We start from the raw sequence: 22,309 nt of genomic DNA on the forward strand, positions 1-22,309 counted from the left end.
ATTAAAAATAATAACTTGCCCAAATAGCTTTTGGCCTGGCAGATCCCCAAGTTTTCCAAGACTTTGGACAAGTCAGAGGTTTTGAGCCAAGTGTGGGGCACATATTAGCTGACATGGGTGCTGGTTCTCTAAAGAGCATGAGATGGTTCTGCTGGCATTTGACATCATCTCTCTGCCTCAGTTTCCCTTAGTGCCTACATCACAGGGTTGCTGTGAGCATGCAATAAACTAAGTACCAATAAATGTAATCTGCTGCTGTAGCTATTATCATCATCATCTTATTATCATCACTTTCCCCCTGCTTCTCTATCATGGAAGGAGTCAGCTCCTGTAGTACCCTCTCCTCTAGGACCTGCAAGGCTCCTCTCTGCCTAAGAGATAAAGTCCAAGCATCTGGATCTGGCCCCAGCCTACTCACTTTAAAGCAACACCTTTACTGCTCATTACTCTCTAAAATGAATCTTCTGCTGTATGGATGCTTCACCCTAACAAGTTTACTTGCTGCCCTGAAATATATTTTTTCCGTTTCCCACCTCTGAAAATTGTGGACATAACATAGGCCCTTCTCTGAAAAGTGAAAGTGAAAGTCGCTCAGTCATGTCCGACTCTGAAACCCCATGGACTATACAGTCCACGGAATTCTCCAGGCCAGAATACTGGAGTGGATGGCTGTTCCCTTCTCCAGGGGATCTTCCCAACCCAGCGATTGAACCCAGGTTTCCTGCACTGCAGGTGGATTCTTTACCAGCTGAGCCACCAGGGAAGCTCATGCCCTTCTCTGATTACACACAATTCGCACTCAGTTGCTCTATAAAACCTTCTTATACTTCAAGGCTCAAACACCATTTTATTTCCTGAAACTTCAGACAGAGTCTCTTCTTTGAGCTCTGATAGTCCTTGTTATCAGCATCTCTGACTGGACCCTTGTCAAACATAGTCTTGGTCATGTTATCAATCTTTATTATTATTATTATTGCCAGCACCTTATATGTGTATGATACCTTGTATTTTCTCAAGTATTTAATAAGTATTTTAATTTGATCTTCAAAATAAACCTATGGTATAGAATATATTATTCTCTACAGAAGAGAAAATCAAGGCTCAGAGAGATAAAGAGAACTGCCCTAGGTCACACAGGTGATGGCCAAGCCATTCCTTGAACTCGAAGATAATGTTTGGCTCTTCACAGATAACAGTTTGCTACCACTGAAGGCTGTGGTTGAGACTCTGAAGCATTTGGAAGGCTGTGTCAGAGACACTGAATGAAGTTTTATGAGAGTATGATGACGATAATGATGATATAAAAACAGAAATTTACATTCTTCTATGTTCTATGTTCTAGGCTAAGGATAAACATACTACTTCTAACTCTCCCACTAATGTTTATTTTACATATAAGGAGACAGAGCCTCTAAGAGGTACAGAAAATTGTCCTAGGTGTCACAGATATTAAGTGTTCTGTATACCCATAATACCGCGCTTAAGCACACAGACTCTCTAGGAATAAAAGTGGAAAAAAGAGTCTCTTGCAGGGAGAGGGTCCAGATGAATTTTTTTTTAAGCAGTTCAAGCACAAGTAGCCTAGATCATCTACTCAAAGAGTGGGAACCTGTCAAGAATGCCAAAATCTCAGGTCCAACCCCAGACACACTGAATTAAAATCTCAGGGTCTGGGAGTGGGGCAGGAATCTGTGTTTTGACAAGCTACATCTATGGTGTAAAAAATCTTATTCTCTATAGATGAGAAAATCAGGGCTCAGAGAGATAGAGAATTGCCCAAGGTCACACAGTTGATGGCCAAGCCACTCTTTGGACTCTGAGATAGGTGATTCTTATGTCCTTGGGACCATTATTACTCCCATTTGAATTTTGTCTCCAAGGGCACAGATTCTCTCTACTGTGCCTGGGTAGGGCTGGGCACGCAGTGAGTGCTGGGTGTTAACTTATATTGAATAGATAAGCTAAGGTAAGACTACTTCTTAGCAATGTCCTGGGGAGAGGGAGAAATATTATAGAGAGCAGTTCCATTACCGCCAGTGGGGACTCCTAGCCATCTCCTGAACTCCAGGGCACTTGTCCACTGGTTTGTGATGTACCAGCTTGCATCATCCTGTCCCCCATCTGAAGACACAGAGATGGGGAGGTCAGCTGGAGCAGGCCAGGACCTGCAGGCCCTGGAGCTGTGGGAAGAGGGCCACCGGGGCTGGGGGTGGGGTTAGGGTTGGCCTTGGCAGGTCTGGCCGGGCAAACCAGGCCCCTATCCCCAGAAGGGCCCTGTGCCAACCCAGCTTCTGCACAACTCATCTTTATTCAGCCGCCACTTGGAGCTGAGAAGAGAAGCTGATTTATAGCCTGCTCTGGCTACGTTTCTGCCATGTTTTATTGTTTTAATTGTGTATATGAGAGGCGCTCAGAGTGCTCGCGTGCATTTCTGACAGCCTCAGACACCCAAGGTTTATAACAGTTACTTACAAGCAGCCAGGGGCATCCCTGACTGGGTGACTTGTTTACTGTTACCACTAATTTACTGCCTCCTCCACCTGAGGATTGGGGCCCACACCCAGCAACAACTAGCTACAAGTGGGACTCTCCTAGAGTGGGCATGGGTGGGGCTCAAGGCACTGCATGGAATGTGGTCAGGATCAGGGGATGAAGTGGTAGGGAAGCAGCTGTGATCTCCAAGCTCCCCTCCATGTGTCCCCTCTGTGTCTTTGCTCAAGCATGATCCCTGCTTAGAATATCTTTTCTTTTTTTCTCCTCTCTCCACTACCCAAAGCCCAGCTCAGATCCTACTTCTAAGTACATTACTTGCTCTGAAGATAAGCCTAAGTTTCTAGAACCTTGGAAGTCACATGGCTGACAGGAACCTTGGAAGCAGTATAATCTAATGACCCTTTACAGAATCCCTGATGGGCAGCCAGCCAGCCTCTGTCAGTACCCCTTGAGTGGTGAGTTGCTCAGTACCTCTATGGCAAATTTCCTGCCTTTTATTGAGCCAAGACCCAACTCCACAGAGAAATTCTTCATCATATGCTACTGTGCTTTACGTGTGATTATTTCTAGTCATTCAAACAACTCTTTAGGATGGGTATTGTTATCCCTATGTTATAGATGAGAAAACCGAAATTCAAGTGGCTTAAGGTCACATGACTGGTGACAGAGCTTAAGTGAACCACAACTTCCTGGCTCTGAAGCCTAACCTTTCTCCAGGATATCACTGTGCCTCTGAAGATGCCATTCCGAGAGCTGAAGAGAACAGAATAGTCAACCAATAAGGCCAAGCATCCCTGTATCACTTGCACCAACAGCCCTGCTCTCTACCCTGAAACACCAACCCTGACAAGAGTGGAAGACACTGTAATATGCCAGCCGAGCAGGCTTCTTGCTAGAACAATACCAAATATCAAACAGGAGAAGCAGTTCACCAGGGAAGGTGAATGAGGGCAGCTGTTAGCAAAGCCTCAGCAGCAGAGAGGTTTCTTTTCTCTCTAGGCTGTGCCCATTCTGAGCAGGCAGGACAGACTCAGAGCACCTCTCTGAGAGAAGAAAACCAGGCAACTTCTCCAATACCTCTCGGTCTCCTTGCCTGGATCCTCGTTCCTCCCCACATCTTAAATGCTGGGATCCTGAGTGAGGGACTTGTCCTCCTATCCCTTCGTTTTAACTCCTTTCCTCAGGCAGTTTCAGTCACATTCATTATTTTAACTATCAAGCAAATGCTGCCAGATGTCTTTGAACTCCAGACCCACTCATCCAACGGCTTGCCCAAAGCAGAAACCAAGGTGACAGGTGCTTCCTTTTCCATCAATTCCCATATTCCACCAAATACTCAATATCCTCCTAATATTTTTCGAATGTCTATTTCTCTCCGCTCCCAAATATTTCTTTTAGAAATCCCCAGAAGTGAGAAGTGCATTTTGAGGGAGAGGAGCATGGTTTCTCATCCAATTCTCAAAGGGATCAAAACATTAAGAACCATTGCTAACCTCTCCTCTCCAATTCATCCCCATCCCATGAGTCCATCTAAACTGCTAATGTAAATTGAGCATTCCCCTACTTGAAATCCTTCAATGGCCTTTAGAAAACACTATGAGCTCCCTAGAATTGCCTTACAGGGTCCTTCCCACGTAGAACCCTGCCTCCCGCTATGGTCTTACTTCTAGCTGTTCTTAGTACTGTGGCAGATGATTCCACCTGCTATTACTTAGCCCTTATCTCTGCATGTGTTGTTCCTTCTGCCTGGAAAGTCCATCCCGCTTAGCCTGCCTGGCAGTCTCTGACTCAACCTTAAGACTCAATTCAAAGTCACTTAACCTGTGACACTTCCCAGACACCAGTCTGCCCTTAGGTAGAGGGCATCACTACCTATACAAGTGCTACCCATATCCTTTGTACACCTATCTACATTTGCATTTATCATTCTGCACTGTGATGCATGTTCATAGGTCTGTCTTATTACTTGACTGAGAGCAGATCACATATATTGAGGGACTAGACCATATATATTTCTTTTAATTCATTCCCAGCATCTGGCAGGGTGCCTGGCACTCAGGAAGTACATTCCCAATTATAAATGAACCAAATTAATAAGCAATTGTAACTGTAGAATACTTTATGATTCACACATCACATCTCTTCAACTTCACAATAATACTGAAAAGGTAGACAAGGGATATATTACAAGGGTTTAGGAAGGTCTTGCCAAAGTCAAACTATAACTCAGCACTCCCCTTAAGTAATGACCACAGGCTGAGCCCCACAGAAATATCTATTAGAAATGTAGTGAACTTGATAGCACTGACTCTATGCTCCAATACTGAAGAACTTTCCTGTGAATTTGCCTACACACTCTGGGCAAAGAGCTTGTAACTCTTCTTCTCCTTAACCTCCTCACATATCCCCAAGTAGGTAGTTTCCCATGAAAAAGTCAATCCAACCAAAATAAAAACAAAACAAAACAAAAACCAGGATTCTTTTGTTTTTGTCTACTTCCTCAGTGAAAATGACCCTGAGCGGGGTACAGTGACTTGCATACAGTGGGCAATCAATAAATATTGGTTGAATGGATGAATGAATGAGGTATTTCTAAATGGGAAAAGGAAAGAAAAGTATGTTTAACAAGGAGCTAAAGGCTTCAGCTGGTAAGGAGAGGAGAACTCTGAGATGATGATGATAAAGGACCATCACTCTCCAGGTTCAGAGTCAGAAAGCAGAGCACATGAAGTCCAAGGGCAGAGTACCTCCACACTGACACACCAGAGAAATTCAGAGGAGCTGCCAGAAAACCATGGCCGGCAAAGGCAGCATGGAATTCAAAACAGAGAAAAAGCTACGAGTTAGATCTTGCAAGCCACAGAGCAGTGAACTTATGAATGATAGTTGATAGTTACTGCTTAAATATAGAATTTATTTATATTTAATGGTTCTGAAACACTTAGTGATTACTGGGCACCAGTGTGGGTTTGCTAGGGATAATACAAAGCCATGCCAGAATAACCTAACATCTTGCTGGGCAAGGATTCCTATGCAACAAATTAAGACAAATGTTAAACATGTTTTTATTTCAGCAATCAATCTGAGAGAATCTCTTACAATTTTGTGGACAAGATGAAGAAATGGAAGCTACAAAAGAAAGAAGTTTGGAGGATCTACAATTCTGACTGTTGAATAATGCTTCTAAATTGTCCTGATCATGAATGAGTTTCAGGGCTCTGTACTTCATATAATAGAGTCCTTATAAACACTGTAATCAAAGACTAGCACATGAAGTGCATGATGGCAGGGACCTTGCTTGTCTAACAGTGCTGAGACCAGTCCCTGCTAGATAGGAACGTAATCAATAAAATTTTTTAAAATTACTTTTGAATAAGTAAATGAGTCCATAGAAAGCCTATTCACTAAATTTGCAGATCATATAAATTAAGAGATAGTTAATATTTCTGTCTGCATTTCATGAGAGATATATTAGTCTGTTCCAATATTTCTGTTGCCTACCTACCTAGAATGTAGGCTGGCGAGCTCAAGAGTTAAAAAAATTCAAAGGAGACTGATTAAAAAGGCAAAGAAAGAGAAAGGAAGCAAGGAAGGGAGAGAAGGAGGGAGGTAGGATAGGAGAAAGGATGGGAGGGAGGGAGGGAGGAAGGAAAGGACGAAGGAAGGAGAGAAAAAAGAAAATATCTAAAGCAAAGTTGGCAAACTACAGCCTATGGGCCAAATTCAGCCTGCTGCCAACTTTTGTAAATAAAGTTTTATTGGAACACATCCATGTACACTCATTTGTATATTATATTCTATGCTACAATGGCCAAGCTAAATAGCCACAACTGAGACCAACTGGCCCACAAAGCTTTAAAATGGTTACTATCTGGCACTTGCCAGAAAAAGTGTGCTGACCACTGATCTAGAATGCTGAATATGAGCATCAACCTGGAAAGCTGAACACACAGGTGGATGCATGCTCAGTCGCTTCAGTCATGTCCGACTCTTGTGACCCTATGGACTGTAGCCTGCCAGGCTCCTCTGTCCATGGCATTCTCCAGGCAAGAATATTGGAGCAGGTTGCCATGCTCTCCTTCAGAGGATCTTCCTGACCCAGGGATCGAACTCATCTCTTGCAACTCCTGCACTGCAGGTGGACTCTTTATCCACTGAGCCACCTGGGAAGCCCCAGAACACAAAGGTTCAAAACGAAATGCAGGGGTGGGGACTGGTGTGAGAGCAGAGGCAGGACTAGATGGCTTCACAGTTCTGAGATTCTGTGAAATCAAAAACGCTTACTGAGCGGTGTTTGCATCCCAAGGGAAGATGAGAAGGGCCTCGAATCCTTCCCTTCTACCTGGCCCTGCCCCTCAGCAAATGCTCCTCCTTGCTTTTTGGTGAGAGCACCAGAACAGAAGATAGAGCTGAGGGTGGCAATGCTGTGTCTGAGTGAATGGAGGACAGCCTTTAAGCTATCCCACAACTTTAAGCTGAGTTCCCAAACATCAGGCTGCAAATATAGGGCAAGTCTGGCACTCATGAAATTCTCCTCTACTACAAACAAAACGAATATAATTCCCCCAGCTCAGTGCAGAATCCAAGGTGGCATAGGTCACGGCCTGCACATAGAACTGTCAGCTCACGAAGAAAGAAAAGACATATGAGCAGATGAGAGTTCAAATAACCATATAAAGGGCTAAGATTTAGAGAACATTCAAAAGAGCAGCAGAGGACAGGTTGCAGAAAAGGCTCTGTGGAGGATCTAGCTACAGCAAGGGACCTTGACAGAGAAGGAGTAGGTTCAGAGGTGGAGAGGCAGGGGAGAACAACTTCACACTTCACCTGGGTAACAATGCTCTGATGCTTTTGACATTTTTCTCAAGCTGCTATGAGAAACCTTGCTGGGGCAGCAATGACACCTCCGCCCTAGGCTACCACACACCTAGGCTGTCGGTCTGGCAGCCTTGCTGATGGTTCTGAGAGCTGAGCATACTTCTCCCCTCTGCTGAACCTCCCCTCAGGTCAATGTTCTGACCCTCGAGCAGTCAGCAAGGCTGTCTCTCCTGGCATCACTGCAAACTCTAAAGCAGCCACAGTTTAGCTGCCCTGTTGCTGGAAAGTGAGGGGAATCTCAGGCTCTGTGAGTGAGCCAGGATAATGGGTGGGTAGCAGAGTCAATCTGGACAAGCAAAGCTCAAACGTAAAATATTCATCTCTGTCTGCAGTCATTTCAACCTGCCATCTTCTCAATTCCACTTTCGAAAAACCACTCACCAGAGGCAATTCAGACTAACTCGCCCAGGTACCTTTCAACAGACATGTGACCAAGCCCTGGTAAAGGTGCATATCGGCTCTTTCCTCTGGAGAAGTCCAAGCAATCACCCACACAGTACCCCAGCAGGGCAATGAGGACCACTCCATTTTACAAGCACAGACATCAAGGCACAGAAGAAGTCTACTCTTTGTCCTGGATCATTGAGTAAGTCAAGGGGCCAGTGTTAGAGAGATTATATTCCACATACAGGAGGGGGAGAAAAAACAGTATTCAGGGTAGTGTGGAGGGACTTGTGAGGCTAAGGGAACCAGTAAAGCTGGTTTCTAGTTCTGGGGCAGGGCTGGGGCAGGCTAAGTCCGCAGGAAGTAGAGGAAGAATAAATCCACATTCCACACAGTTGCCTTAATTATCTTATGGAAACCTGCTTCATTGTGCACTCATTTGAGACTCCACAGGTTGAGGCACTTTTGGTAGAATACCAGTTAAAAGGTTTTCCTACCCCTCTCCTCAGTCATGAAATCAGGCCTCTATTTTATTCCCTAAGACCTGACGTGACATAAATTACAGAGCCAGAGGGGGGCTGTGAAGGGGATCTGCCCCAAGCCTTTGGGTTATCCACGAGTCCCCAGAGGATGAGCAACTTGCAGGCTCTCACCTGAGTTGCTGGTAGAACTGGCACGGAGAACGGCTGCTGGAAGCTGCAGGGAGGAGAGCCTGCAGAACAGCACAGTAGTCCATACTTACCTTCTAAAGAATGGATTCCCTGCTCCTTGGCAGTCTTGTATACACTGCTAAAGTCGTCCCCGAGGTTTGGGTCAGCACCAGCTGCAAGGAGGACCTGCACCACACTGGAAGAAATCAGACAGACCTAAGTGTCAAAAACAGGAAAGGTCCAGGAAGTAAAGACCCCAATTCTGAGGCATGTTTAGGGATTGGCTCTGCCTCTGTTCACCTGAGTGGTACAATGGAAAGAACATGAACTTTACAAGTATCGAACACAAGGATAGGAAAGTTGGCTCTGAAACATTACTGGCCGAGAGGCTCTGGACAAGTTATCTAACATCTCCCTAAGGCTCAGGATCCACAACTGTAAAATATGAAGTGTTTATTCAACAACTACTTATCAAACACTTACTATGTTCAAGTCACTGTTCTAGGTGCTAGAGTCCATGCCTCAGGGAGCTTACAGTCTCTTCAGGGAAGGACAACAATTTACCATAAAATTCTAGCAAAGTGTGATGAAGGCTATGATGGGAAAAGTACTATGTATGGTGGGAAACCAAGGGAGGGGATCAAAAAAGGCATTCCGAGGTAAGTGATATTAAAGACCTAAAAAGGCTGAATAACCAGATCCAGGTTGGTGAAGTGAGAGGACCCAATGCATTCACAAATCCTGGAGGCAAAAAAGCACGAAGTTTCATCTGAAGAAAGAAGATCTGGAGTAGAAGGTGTAAGGGGAAGAGAAGTGGGAGATGAGGTAAGCCACTGAAGGGCTTAAAGGGGAAGTGACATGGCAACACAAGCTTTTCCTCTCCACTTATATGTGTACACACACACACAGTACAAATCACATTGAAATATTAAATGTGAAAGTCTTCTCTTATAGCCATCTCCTCAATCTAAATTCCAGGAGTAATTACTATCTATAGTTTGGTGTGTTCTCTTCTAAATCTTTGCTATTAGAAGAATCACTCCTATAGCTATGTGAGAATGGACTGGAGGGACGAGGACAGAGGCAGGAGGCTCCACAGTGAGGTTAGATTAGGTGAAGTTATAAAGCACCAACCACAGTGCTTGACCCAGGAGTGCTCTTTATATGTTAGTTTCCCTTGTCTTATGTGATATTCCTGCTAATACTTCCCCCCACTTTTTTTTTCTAATAAAAAAGGTTCATGTTCACTATAAGAAATTTAGAAAATATAGCTAATCAAAAATAAAAAATTGTTCTAGAATATATAACATCTTTCCAGTTTTTTCCAATGTATGCACATTTTTATTTACAAAAAAATGAGGTCATATATAAGTTCTCCCTAAACATATACATACCTCTTCCACGTATTATATATTTGTCTATCACATTGTTTTTTAATGATTGCACAGTATTCTACCATAAGGCTTGTCTATACTTCATTCAGCCAATCTCCAACTATAAAATAATTATTTTTTAATATTTCTATAACAATCTATTTCCTTTGAATAAATTCCTAAGAAATGAATTTCTAGATCAAACCTATAAACATTTTTAAGGTTTTTGATAAATGTTACTAAACTACCTTTCAGAAAGAATGTGATTTTTATTTCTACTATCAAAAGAAGGATGAGAGTAACTATTGTGCCTTCCTTTCATCAAAATGTAAGTGAGTAACTGAAGGTCACTCAGTTGTGTCCGAATCTTTGCAATAGCCCATGAAATTCTCCAGGCCAGAATGAGGGTAGCTTTTCCCTTCTCCAAGGGATCTTCCCAACCCAGGAATTGAACCCAGGTCTTCCGCATTACAGGTGGATTCTTTACCAACTGAAGCCACAAGGGGAGCCCAAGAATACTGGAGTGGGTAGCCTATCCCTTCTCTAGCAGATCTTCCCGACCCAGGAATCAAACTGGGGTAGCCTGCAATGCAGGCGAATTCTTTACCAACTGAGCTATGAGGGGAGCCCTTTCATCAAATGGGGCATTTTTTTTCTTTTTCATAGGGTGTTAATCTGGACACAGAAAATGTGTTAGACAGAAAATGGAATCACATCACTGTTTCAATTTGCATTTCTTTGATTACTAGTGAAGCTGGACTTTAAAAAAATCTTTAACAATCAGTTTTATCTCTTTTTTAATGAATCATAATAATCAATTGTTTTTATTCTCATGAATAATGTCCTTTGCCTATTTTTCTTTTAGTATGTTCATCTTTTGCTCACTGGACTTCAAAACTATTAATGCTTTTGAAGGCATAAATTGCAAGCATTAAAAAAAAAAATTATTCTAGGGAATTCCCTGGTGATCCAGTGGTTAGGATTTGGTGCTTTCACTACCAGGGTCTGGGTTCAATCCCTGGTCAGAGAACTAAGATCCTACAAGTCATGTGGTGACATGTAGCCAAAAATAAATAAATAAAAATTTAAAAATTACTCTAATTATCGTAACTATTAAAAAACCAAACTGTAATTTTAGATTCTCTCCATTGTTAAGTTTTTCAGTATCTGTAGTCAGTAGTGTTGTTGGTTTTCCCTGTATTAACTGGTTTGAATTTCATAACCTTCAACAGGCACAGGACCTGGCCCAATTATCTGCTGAATGGATGAATGAATTTCAGTAACTCCCATGCACACACATACACACACACACAGTCCTCATAGATAAGTAAATGGTCAAGTGAGTCTCCTGACTCTAATACCCCTCACCTAAAAAGATTTTAAGAATTACCTTTTGTAGGTAATTTATCCTGGCTATGAATTATGATCCTAAAGAGAAATGAGAAGGGTCTCTAAGCAGCTAAAATCCACATCTAAAAGTCAAATGTGTAATTCACAGCAGACACTGTCAGGTTTTTAGTTGGAGACTATTTGCTTATCAGTTCAGTTCAGTCACTCAGTTGTGTCCAACTCTTTGTGACCCCATGGACTGCAGCATGCCAGGCTTCCCTGTCCATCACTAACTCCTGGAGCTTACTCAAACTAAAGTTCATCGAGTCAGTGATGCTATCCAACCATCTCATCCTCTGTTGTCCCCTTCTCCTCCCACCTTCAACCTTTCCTAGCATCAGGGTCTTTTCCAATGAGTCAGTTCTTCCCATCAGGTGGCCAAAGAATTGGAGTTTCAGCTTCAGCATCAGTCCTTCCAATGAATATTCAGAACTGATTTCCTTTAGGATAGACTGGTTGGATCTCCTTGCAGTCCAAGGGATTCTCAAGAGTCTTCTCCAATACCACAGTTCAAAAGTGTCAATTCTTTGGCGCTCAGCTTTCTTTATAATCCAACTCTCACATCCATACATGACTACTGGGAAAACCATAGCTTTGACTAGACAGACCTTTGTTGGAAAAGTAATGTCTCTGCTTTTTAATATGCTGTCTAGGTTGGTCATAACTTTCCTTCCAAGGAGTAAGTGTCTTTTAATTTCATGGCTGCAATCACCATCTGCAGTGATTTTGGAGGCCAAGAAAAGAATATCTGTCGCTGTTTCCATTGTTTCCCCATCTATTTGCCATGAAGTGATGGAATTGGATGCCATGATCTTAGTTTTCTGAATGTTGAGTTTTAAGCCAACTTTTTCACTCTGCATTTCACTTTCATCAAGAGGCTCTTTAGTTCTTCTTTGCTTTCTGCCGTAAGTGTGGTGTCATCTGCATATCTGAGATTATTGACATTTCTCCCAGCAATCTTGATTCCAGCTTGTGCTTCATCCAGCTCTGCATTTCACATGATGTACTCTGCATATAAGTTAAATATGCAGGGTGACAATATACAGCCTTGATGTACTCCTTTCCTGACTCGGAACCAGTCTGCTATTCCATGTCCAGTTCTAACTGCTGCTTCTTGACCTGAATACAGATTTCTCAGGAGGCAGGTGCAGTGGTCTGATATCCCCATCTCTCTCAGAATTTTCCACAGTTTGTTGTGATCCACACAATCAAAGGCTTTGGTGTAATCAATAAAGCAGAGGTAGATGTTTTTCTGGAACTCTCTTGCTTTTTTGATGATCCAGTGGATGTTGGCAATTTGATCTCTGGTTCCTCTGCCTTTTCTAAATCCAGCTTGAATATCTGGAAGTTCTCAGTTCCTGTACTGTTGAAGCCTGGCTTGGAGAATTTTGAGCATTACTTTATTAGTGTGTGAGATGAGTGCAATTGTGTGGTACTTTGAACATTCTTTGGCATTGCCTTTCTTTGGGATTGGAATGAAAACTGACCTTTTCCAGTCCTGTGGCCACTGCTGAGTTTTCCATATTTGCTGGCATATTGAGTGCAGCACTTTCACAGCATCATCTTTTAGGATCTGAAGTAGCTCAACTGGAATTCCATCACCTCTACTAGCTTTGTTCAATAGTGATGCTTCCTAAGGTCCATTTGACTTTGCATTCCACGATGTCTGGCTCTAGGTGAGTGATCATACCATTGTGGTTATCTGGGTCATGAAGATCTTTTTTATACAGTTCTTCTGTGTATTCTTGCCACCTGTTCTTAATATCTTCTGCTTCTGTTAGGTCCCTACCATTCCTGTCTTTTATTGTAATTTACTTATACAGTTTACAAATAATTTGGAAAGGACTGTCATTAGTCTTCCTACTTCTCAGAAGATGAAAAGTTAAGAGGGATCAAAAAGGCTGTTAAGAGATGGGCAAACTAACTGCAGGCAGTGAGAAAAATATCTCATGGCAAACGACGCAGTATGGTACAGTGGTTATAATGTTGGCTTTAAAATCTGAGACCATGGTACAGATGGGCTTCTCTGGGGAAAATGGACAAGAATCTGCTTGCCAATGCAGGGGATATTGGTTCGATCCCTGGTCTCGGAAGATTCCACATGCCTCAGAGCAACTGAAGCCTGTGCACCACAACTACGAGCCCACTTGCTGAAATTACTGAGACCAAATGCTGCAACTACTGAAGACTGCGCATCTAGAACCTGTGCTCCACAATAAGAGAAACCACTGCAAAGAGAAACCTGTGCACTGCAATGCAATGCAACGAAGAGCAGGCCCTGCTCTCTGCAACTAGAGAAAGCCCACGGAGAGCAACAAAGACCCAGTGCAACCAAAAATAAATCAATAAATAAATAAAAAAAAATCCGAGTCAATATGAGCATCAACATGAATAATGACATTAACGGACTATCACCCATTGTACACTAAGATTCCAAGAGTCCATATAGTCAATGGGGAAGAAGGGAAAGCTCTTTTTTTTTTTTTTTTTTTTACTGTAGAACAACAATTAATAAATGTAGAACAAATGATGAAATTAGAAAATCACTCTGTATCATAATTATCAGATATTAAGAGTATCTAGCTCATATGACTCTGTTAGTGCATAAAATGTGCTTTAATAGTGTATGACACATAATAAGTGCTTAAAAGACATTAGTTATTATGACTGTGTACCTGACCCTATGGTTGGGCTGTAGGAAAGTCAAGAGACTTATGAACTGACACACAAATAGGGAAGATGGTGACATTTTATAACAAGTACAGGGAAGCACTATCATTTACTAACTGTGATCTTGGACAAATTATTATACCTCTGAAGCTCTTATTTTCTTACTAGAATAGTAGGGATTATGATGCACCCCTCCACCCCATAAGTTATGAGATAAAAACTCTACAGTGCCTGGCACATCAAAGGAGATCCACAAATATGAGCTCTCTTCTCTGGTTCCGTATAATCTTAGTGATAATTACATAGGCTGAAGTGGGCTCCAAATCTATACCTAATCAGCCCCAGCACTTGTGCTGCCTGCTGTGTTAAGAAGGCAGCTCTTCTATATTCTACACAAGTTGGCTTGTTTTAAAATTTAAGTGAGGAGGGTTTGTCAATCTAAACTCAAAGGGACATAATTTGGTTAATGCTCAACTGCTGTGTCCAATCACCATTCAATCACAGCCCCTCCCAGGGCAGGCTGTCCCTCTAGGCATTTAGTGTCACTAACTGTGCTACCTGGGCCTCTCCAGGTTCCTGAGTATTGATTCCATCTGTCCAATTTGCAGGCTGCAAGACGTGCCCAAGCAACCAAGTATGCTACCCTTGGCCCCAGGGGGCAGACAGTGGTCTGGCAGGATGGGGAGAGAAAAGTGATGAGGCTAGGCCCTGGGGCTGCTAACCCAATCAAAAGGAATGGGCAATTCACTTCACAAACTTGGAGGACAAGGAGGGTAAGCATCCAAGCAAGTGACTCATTCTGCAACCTTGGAGAAGATTCCTTTCACTTTTCATAAATGCAAAAGGCAGCAGCCCTTCGATGGGATACAGCTAGGACTAAAAGAACCACGGCTGCTCTGTGGTCCAGAGTGGCACCAAACAGTTTATCAGATAGCTAGTAAGCTTTTTGTCCAAGAGTCATCTCATACTTAAAAAGCATTTGACCCAGAGTTCCATGGGGATCAGGTCTTTTTTGGAGAAATCAGTCCAGATCAGGCTAAAGGACTACATGACTATAGTTAGCTTTGAAGACAAAAAGAACTTTGTGGACCTGCGGGATGCAGCAGGGCAGAAACAGGCTAGGAGGCCAGCCGGGTAAGAGAAACCTAGGGCAAGGCTGGTGAGAACAGGTTTAGCAGCAGGTCAGGCCCAGGGAGTGCCAAGAAGTTCAGAGTCAAAACAGAGCCAAGGGCCAGAGACCAGGCAGCAGAGACGTGAGGCAGAGCGCCAAAAGCCAGGTCATATGCTAATAAGGACTAGAGACAGAGGGAAACAGCAGACACAAAACAAGTCAACAACCAGAAACCAAGAAACACACTGGTATGAGGCCAAGGGAAGACAAAAGAAGTAGACACCAGGAGCAGCAATGAGAAGACTTTGGAAATGAAGAGATTTCTGTCTCTTTGACATTTTTGTTTTTGCTGAAGCCGAAACAAACCCCCCAATTTGGAAATGTATCTGGGAGAAGGTGACGTATAAGAGATGGTGAGTTGGCCCACCTGGCTGACAAGGGGATTACCGGATCTGATGGTACAAAGCGGGGCAGGCACTGCTATTAAAGGTGATCCACCAAAGGATAACTGCAGCCGACTCTGTTCTGGTGCAGGCATGATGGCTGTAACTCGTGAGGTTTGGGTTTAGGTATCACTACCTTAAATGTCAACAGCTGGTGCCAAAGGGCAGTACCTAATACGGGCTAGGTCTTCATGGTTTTAATAGCTGGATTAAAGGGGGCAGGGTACACCATTCCACTCACTCAAGTTTTTCTGTAACACATTCCAAGGAACTATGCTGAGTACTCCATAGGTTCTCACTGGGCAAAGGCTTACAAACATCAGCAATTCTCCCAGCCAGCTCAGAACTTGGCCTCTGATAGTCTGTGGAAAGACATGCCTACCAATGTCAGTATCAACTTCAAAGGCTAGAGAGAATCTCCAGATACCCTACTTCCAATACTAACCTGGAAAGTCAGAGAATGTCTGCAGCCCGAGAAGATGGCAGTTTAGCGTTAGCCTTTAGTGACTCGGCTCTGGTAGCAGTACGTGCCTTCCTGTATGTCCATCACAATCTATTCTGGTCTTATCTCTGCCCAAGTGAGCTGACTTACCAAAAAGACTGAGCTGTGTGAATGCTGAAGGTGAAGGTTGTGAGGGATAGTATCCAGCTGACAGGCTGGCAGAGGAAGAGCAACAGGACTGAGCTAGCCAGGCTGGGGGGCTGGCGGGTACTGCAGGCTTGGAAATCTGACTAGTCAGAAATGGTCAGGTATTGAAGACCGGCCTCAGGAAGGGAGGAGAACGCAGGTCCACAACCCAAGACCTGGGTAAGAGTTACACAAGTGATTAGGAGTGGTGAGCTCTGAGTCTAGGCTAAGAGCTGTTTTCCTTCTACTTTCTTTTACTGCCTGCTCGTATAAGTATTCAATTTCTCAAGGGTACAGTGGAGCTAAGTAGGAAGAAGACAGCAGTCTAATATTAAGAGCTAGCATTTGTATATACTTCCTACCCACCAGGCACTATTTTAAATATTAATACTTTATATATACTAACATTTAATCCTCACAACAACCCTATGAGGGAGGTCAAACAGAAACGCAAGGGGTAAGTAACCTGCCCAAGGTCACTAAGTTGTAAGGAGCACAGGTGGGATTCAAACCAGGGCAGTCTGGCTACCAAATCCATGTTCTTATCATTCAGCTATATTGCCTCTCACGTCCCTTTATGGAACCCCAGGTAGCTAACAGTCTGGAGGACTTGCCTCAATTCAAGTTTTAGCAACAAGGCAAGGATCAGGAAGCCCCACAGAAAAATGAGGCAAAAACACCCAAAGGAGGGAGGAAACAAACAAGATGATTAAGTATATGAAGAAATTCTCAAGCTTATTTGTGATTAGAGAAATGAAAAGATTTTTAAATGAGACAGCACTTTATTGGGAATTTGGGATTGATATGCACACACTGCTGTATTTAAAACAGATAACCAACAAGGGCTTGCTGTAAAGAAAATTTAAAAATGAGATAGCACTTTAAATTCAACATACTGGCAAAAGTGAGAAAGCTGAAAAACACCCAGTGTTGGTGAAGGCATGAGGATCTTGGATTCTTCAGGCACTGCCTGGGGACAGACTGATGCAGCCATTCCAGAAGTCATCTTGTAGTATTTGTCACATTAAAGTACCTGACCCAATAACCCAGCACTTTGCTCCTGAGTATACATATCTCAGAGAAATTCTAACACAGGTCCAAACATGGGAGATGTCCCCACACCTTTTGTGGCAGTGGGGAGTTGCAGGCACTCAGGTGTCCATCACTGAGGAAACGAGTGAGTTAAATGTGGTCTATAAAACATGATGCAGCAGTTAGAAGCAACAGGCTGGACACAATAATAGATGATCTTTAAAAAAGGGTTAAGGGGTCTCCCTGGTGGCTCAGTGGCAGGTAAAAAGAATCCATCTGCCAGTGCAGAAGACATGGGTTTGAGTCCTGATCTGGGAAGATCCCACATGACTCGGAGCAACTAAAGCCCGGGAGCCACAACTACTGAGCCTGTGCTCTAGAGCCCGTGAGCCGAAATCATTGAAACCTGGGTGCCGTAGAGCCTGTGCTCCACGAGAAAAGAAGCCACTGCAATGAGAAGCTCGGACACCACAACTAGAGAAAAGCCTATGCAGCAATGAAGACCCAGCACAGTCAAAAATAAATAAATAAAATTATTTAAAAAATTAAAAAGGGTCGGATTTCCTGCCCTCATTTCTTCTAAAAGTTTATTCCTTCAGGGAGTCTCTCAACTGCAGAACTTCTAATTCCTATGTTGATCTAGTGATCTTGGGGGCTGAAGAATTAAGGGCCCAGTGAAAACAATGAATTCCCTGAAGTACACCAAAGACCATCAAATATATCCCTCCTGCTGGGAGTGCCCCCCGCTGCCCCACTTCCCCTTCAACTGGTTAGTGGTCACTCACCTTCAGGGCTCCTCCGTGACATAGTCATTAACTCAACTGAGGCCTCTCTGACTCTCAGCCCGGGTGCACGCCGTTCCTGCTTGCACAGAACCCAGTTCTCACTCAAGTGGAAGGTGCCACTCACCATATCATATCGTGGTTGCCTGTCTATTTTTATTTACCTTTCCTGTAGGCCACAGGGCAAGGGCCATGTCTCAACCTTCTTTCCTAGCTTCTTGCCCAATGCCTAGATCACAATAAGTGGTGGACAGATGCTTTCTGAATGACTGTATGAATAAATGAAATAATTAATTTGGTGAGAAATGAGGGAGAAAGGTGGAAGGCAACTGTCTTAGCCCTTCCCAGCCTTCTAACACCTGAGGGTCCAAACTGGGTTGCAGGCAGCTTAGCTGTGGAAAACGTCCCCATCTTCCTCTCCTGAGCACCAAACCCTTCCCGACTTACACCAGGCAGTTCCCAAACAAAGATGAGGAAATGAACCGGAGGGTGGTCTAAGTGGCAGCTCCTGAGGCTCACAGAAGTCCCTTTGGAGCAACAGCCCCCATAAGGCATGTTTTAATTTGCTGATTAGGCTGTAATTAGATTAGAGGTGGAAGCACCCTTAGGAAGCTGGCTCATATGGACCTTGATGAGCTCCCATTTTCAAGACTGTGGGGCGTCACAAAGCTCGAGAGGGCAGTTGCATCGATTGGCTTTCTGCTCTCAGTGGCTGGAGGGGCTTTGGGTCATCACACTGTTTAGGAAAGAGGGAGGAAACCTGTGGTGTGAGCTGAGGCCTAGGCTGGGCCAGGCACGTGTCAGAGACGGCTGGTGACAGCAGCTGGAACTGGTGAAGCAAGAAGGGCAGTGATCCCAGCTCCAGGTCGTCCCCACACAATGTGGAGCTTCTGGAGAGGCTCCTCTGACTCCCCCTCCCCTTTACCCCCCACATCCAAGCATAGGGTCACCGTGTCCCAAGGAGAAGACAAAGAGTTGACCTATTCTCAACCCAGCGCACACCTCGGTGAGGGGAGGAAGCAAAGAGGTCACAGTTCAGGAAGTTTGCTGGAAGTCAAATGAGCTGTGGCTCATTCAGTCTACTGGCCAGTCTATGGGAGGTCAGGAAAGCAGGGTGGCCGGCCAAAGGCACCCTGTTGAATCTAGAGATCCTGTGGGGGACATGAGCTCAGGGCAGGGGCGGGTAGTGGGGAAACAGGACGGCGGTTTTCTTTTCTTCTTTTTTGGGAGGATGGGGTGCAGTTTTCTTTTTAAAGTTAGCTTCCTTGGGAAACAAACTAAAGATTAGGTAGGAAGCAAGGTACCTGTGTAGAAAACGTGTCCCAGTTTTCTCGAGTGAGGATGATATTTTATTTACTTCCCTCAAAAGGCAAAGATCAGTAATCATAATATAGTAGCCATAGAGGGTTGAGCACTTTACATTTACTTTTACATTTACTATTCCAGATCATTATAACCACTTGCAATGAGGTGCCAGTCAATTTTATAAATGAATAAACTGAGACTCAGCAAGATAACATGAGCTGTCCAAGTATACATGTTAAATAAACACAGGAACCAAGATTCAAACTCATTACTGTCTGGTGCACATTCCCCTAAACCACACTGGTTCTCACCCACCTGACCATCCATTAGTCTGTCCTAATATCCCATAGTTGCTGGGCCCTTACTATGCACCAGGGACAGTGACATTTTCAGATAGTCATAAAGCTAGCTGGGTTAATAAGAGGGAATCTGATTCAGATAGACAAGGGTCAAAAATCAATAGTGGGCCCAGACAAGGTGAGATAATTTGGGCAAAGCTCAAGGAAGGCATAACACGTTAAGTGGGCCACCAAACCAAGACTATCCATTACAGGGTTTCCAGGACAATCGCAATTTCACACTCTTCACCTAGTTCTAAACACAGGCCCATGCCTTTCAATCTGTGGTTCATAATACTCGGTCGCCAAACCAATGGGCCAGAGTGGTCAGGCCCTGGTTATTAGGGATTCTTTCCATAGTATGGGCTAGACCAGGCTCTCCATAGGCAAATCATCCATAAGAGCATGCTGGGGCTCCTACACTTACTACGCACTAGGCTATCTTAAGTGCATTTTAATGTTTGCAACCACATGATGCTGAGGCAGGTGCCATTATTGTTCCTATTCTGCCGATGAGGAAACAGTTGATAAGAGGTAGAGCGAGGTTCTAAACTCAGGTCCTTTTTCTGGAGCCCTTGTCCCTCACCACTCTGCCATGCACATCTAGACTGTGCTCCCTAAAGTAAGGACTGTGCCTGGCCACCTGTTCCCCTGCACACAGGGCAGAGTACAGGCCAGTAAATATTTGTTATCGATTCACTTCTGAGGCCTTAACACTGCACTGCTGGTGCACACACTGAGGCTGCAGTCAGCTCCTGGGCTCTACTTGCCAGAACTGCTAAATTGGGTTGCCCTGGATATTACTGTTGGTCTTGGTTTTTTTAAATTTTATTTTATTTTATTTTTATTATTATTATTTTTTTTTCCAGTGGGTTTGTCATACATTGATATGAATCAGCCATGGATTTACATGTATTCCCAATCCCGATCCCCCCTCCCTGGTCTTGGTTTTAACTGCAGACTGAAACACTCATCCCCCCTATTAATTTTTATCACCACAGATTTAACCACTGCTCTATCCCATTGAGTTCTTTTTTCACATTTGCAATTCTTTCACCCAACATATCAGCTTCATTTAATTTGCCAGTTTGGTTGTCATTTATCAGTGGTCTCATTAGAATCAGTGATATGACTAGTGAATAGGACAGAACCCTGTGGTTCATAAGTACAGTCTGCTTTCCAGCCTGATATCCATTCATATATAAACAATGAACCAGATCACTCACCATTCATTAGTTTTGACTAAACTATTTGCTACATCATATTTTATTCACACAGATAGCATGAGAGACAGCCAAAACCTTGCTGCATCCCAGGCACACTCACCGTATTTACTGATATTTATTGTATATCCCCGACCCACCGGCCTGGCAGCCCTAATAAGCACAGCTCGTGGGTCTGAGGTCTTTATAGAGGAGGTGCAGGAGCACACCACATCACAGTCCCTAGAAATGGAACACTCCTCCCCAGGCTGCTGAAGGGGATCAGCACTGGGTGCTCTTTTTGTCCCAACCGATCCTCTCGGTGAAGACAGCCCTGAACACAGAACCCCAGGATGGGATACAGCGGTGGAAAAGTGGGTGGGTACCCTGAGACTGTCAAGTTAGGCAAATGAGCTGGCATTGCTTCCCCAAGAGTAGTGCCTGGGTGGCCTGAGGTCAAGGCATGTGTCTGCCAAACTAGAAACGGGTGCATGCTGGAATTGGAATATCATTACTATGAAACAGGATTATCTTGGGCAATGATTCTAAATGGGATTAGAAATGACTCTTTGTTACTCAGAGATAATCAGCCACAGCAGCAGCAGTGGGAGAGACGTCAAGCACGGCACACTTTTCTGGGGGCATAGTGCTGGCATTCTGGGCACCTGGCCAGCACCCTCAGCCACCCTTCCTTACTGGGAAATACTGGGAACTGTTCTTCACCAGGCAGGTGGCCACCTGGGACAATAGCCATCTTCACGTCAAAATGCTCTGGTCTGGGGTCCCGTGTTCTAGGCACAGCTTCTGAGATGAAAAGGAGTAGAAAAAGAATTTCCAAAGCCCTACTGCTTCTGCATCATACAAAAGAGACACTGGTGAGAGGCAAGTAATAGCGCCACCTCCCTCAAAGATAGGCCTACTTGCAGGAAAATCACTAACTTCATGAGGTCACTCACAATCAGCCACAGCAGGGTTAGTCATAATAATTAAGACACTACCACTACTACTACACTACTATTAACTAAAGTAGCAAACTCTTCTCCAGTGCTTATTATGTGGCAGGCATCATTCTAAACACTTTTACACACATTTACTCACTTAAAAGTAGCTCACCTTGTTATCTCCGTATCATGGTTGAGGAAACAATCACAGGTAAGTGAAAGAATTTGTCGAGACAATAGGAGCAAGAGCCTGGATGTGAACCCCAGTCTTTCAGCTCACGAGCTCACAACACCACCACATGCTGGACAGTCTCAGCCTGAAAGGACCGTGGCCTGTGCTGGATAAGGCTTTCCTTTACGTTCGCTGGTCTCCAGACCCTGCCAGTGCCTCTGATGAACTCTGGTACACCCCTACTTTCTTACCGTTAGGAGCCTATGCTCACAATGGTCCTTATTCCAAAAATGCTGTCTTTCTACTCTCCACCTCTACTGATCAAACTCCTGTCCATCTTTCAAGGCCCACCTCATGTGAAAGGGCCTCCTTTCATGATCACCCCCTCCCCAGCACTCTAGGTTGGTCTTCTCTGGGGTAATGACCATCCTCTGCCTCATTCTACAGTTAAAGGGGGCTTGTTTTACCTCTTCTCTGAAGACAAGGACAGTAGTTTGTTGGTTTTTAAATTTCTCAAA

At 43.9% G+C, this 22,309-nt stretch overlaps 1 protein-coding gene across 2 annotated transcripts in view; it reads right to left on the bottom strand.

Annotated features, from left to right (window-relative positions):
• CLPB (caseinolytic mitochondrial matrix peptidase chaperone subunit B) overlaps positions 1-22,309 on the bottom strand; it is a 153,504-nt gene that overhangs the window by 91,592 nt on the left and 39,603 nt on the right. Inside the window, exons 4-5 of one of the 2 annotated variants that reach the window (XM_043906463.1) lie at positions 8,498-8,601; positions 2,032-2,121 (exon numbers count right to left, since the gene is read on the bottom strand). In XM_043906463.1, the coding sequence (XP_043762398.1) occupies positions 2,032-2,121; positions 8,498-8,601 (194 nt within the window). The remainder of the gene's footprint in view (positions 1-2,031; positions 2,122-8,497; positions 8,602-22,309) is intronic. The other variant, XM_043906456.1, reaches the window with a different exon arrangement.

Source organism: Cervus elaphus, chromosome 1, assembly GCF_910594005.1.
Source record: "Cervus elaphus chromosome 1, mCerEla1.1, whole genome shotgun sequence".
NCBI lineage: Eukaryota > Metazoa > Chordata > Mammalia > Artiodactyla > Cervidae > Cervus > Cervus elaphus.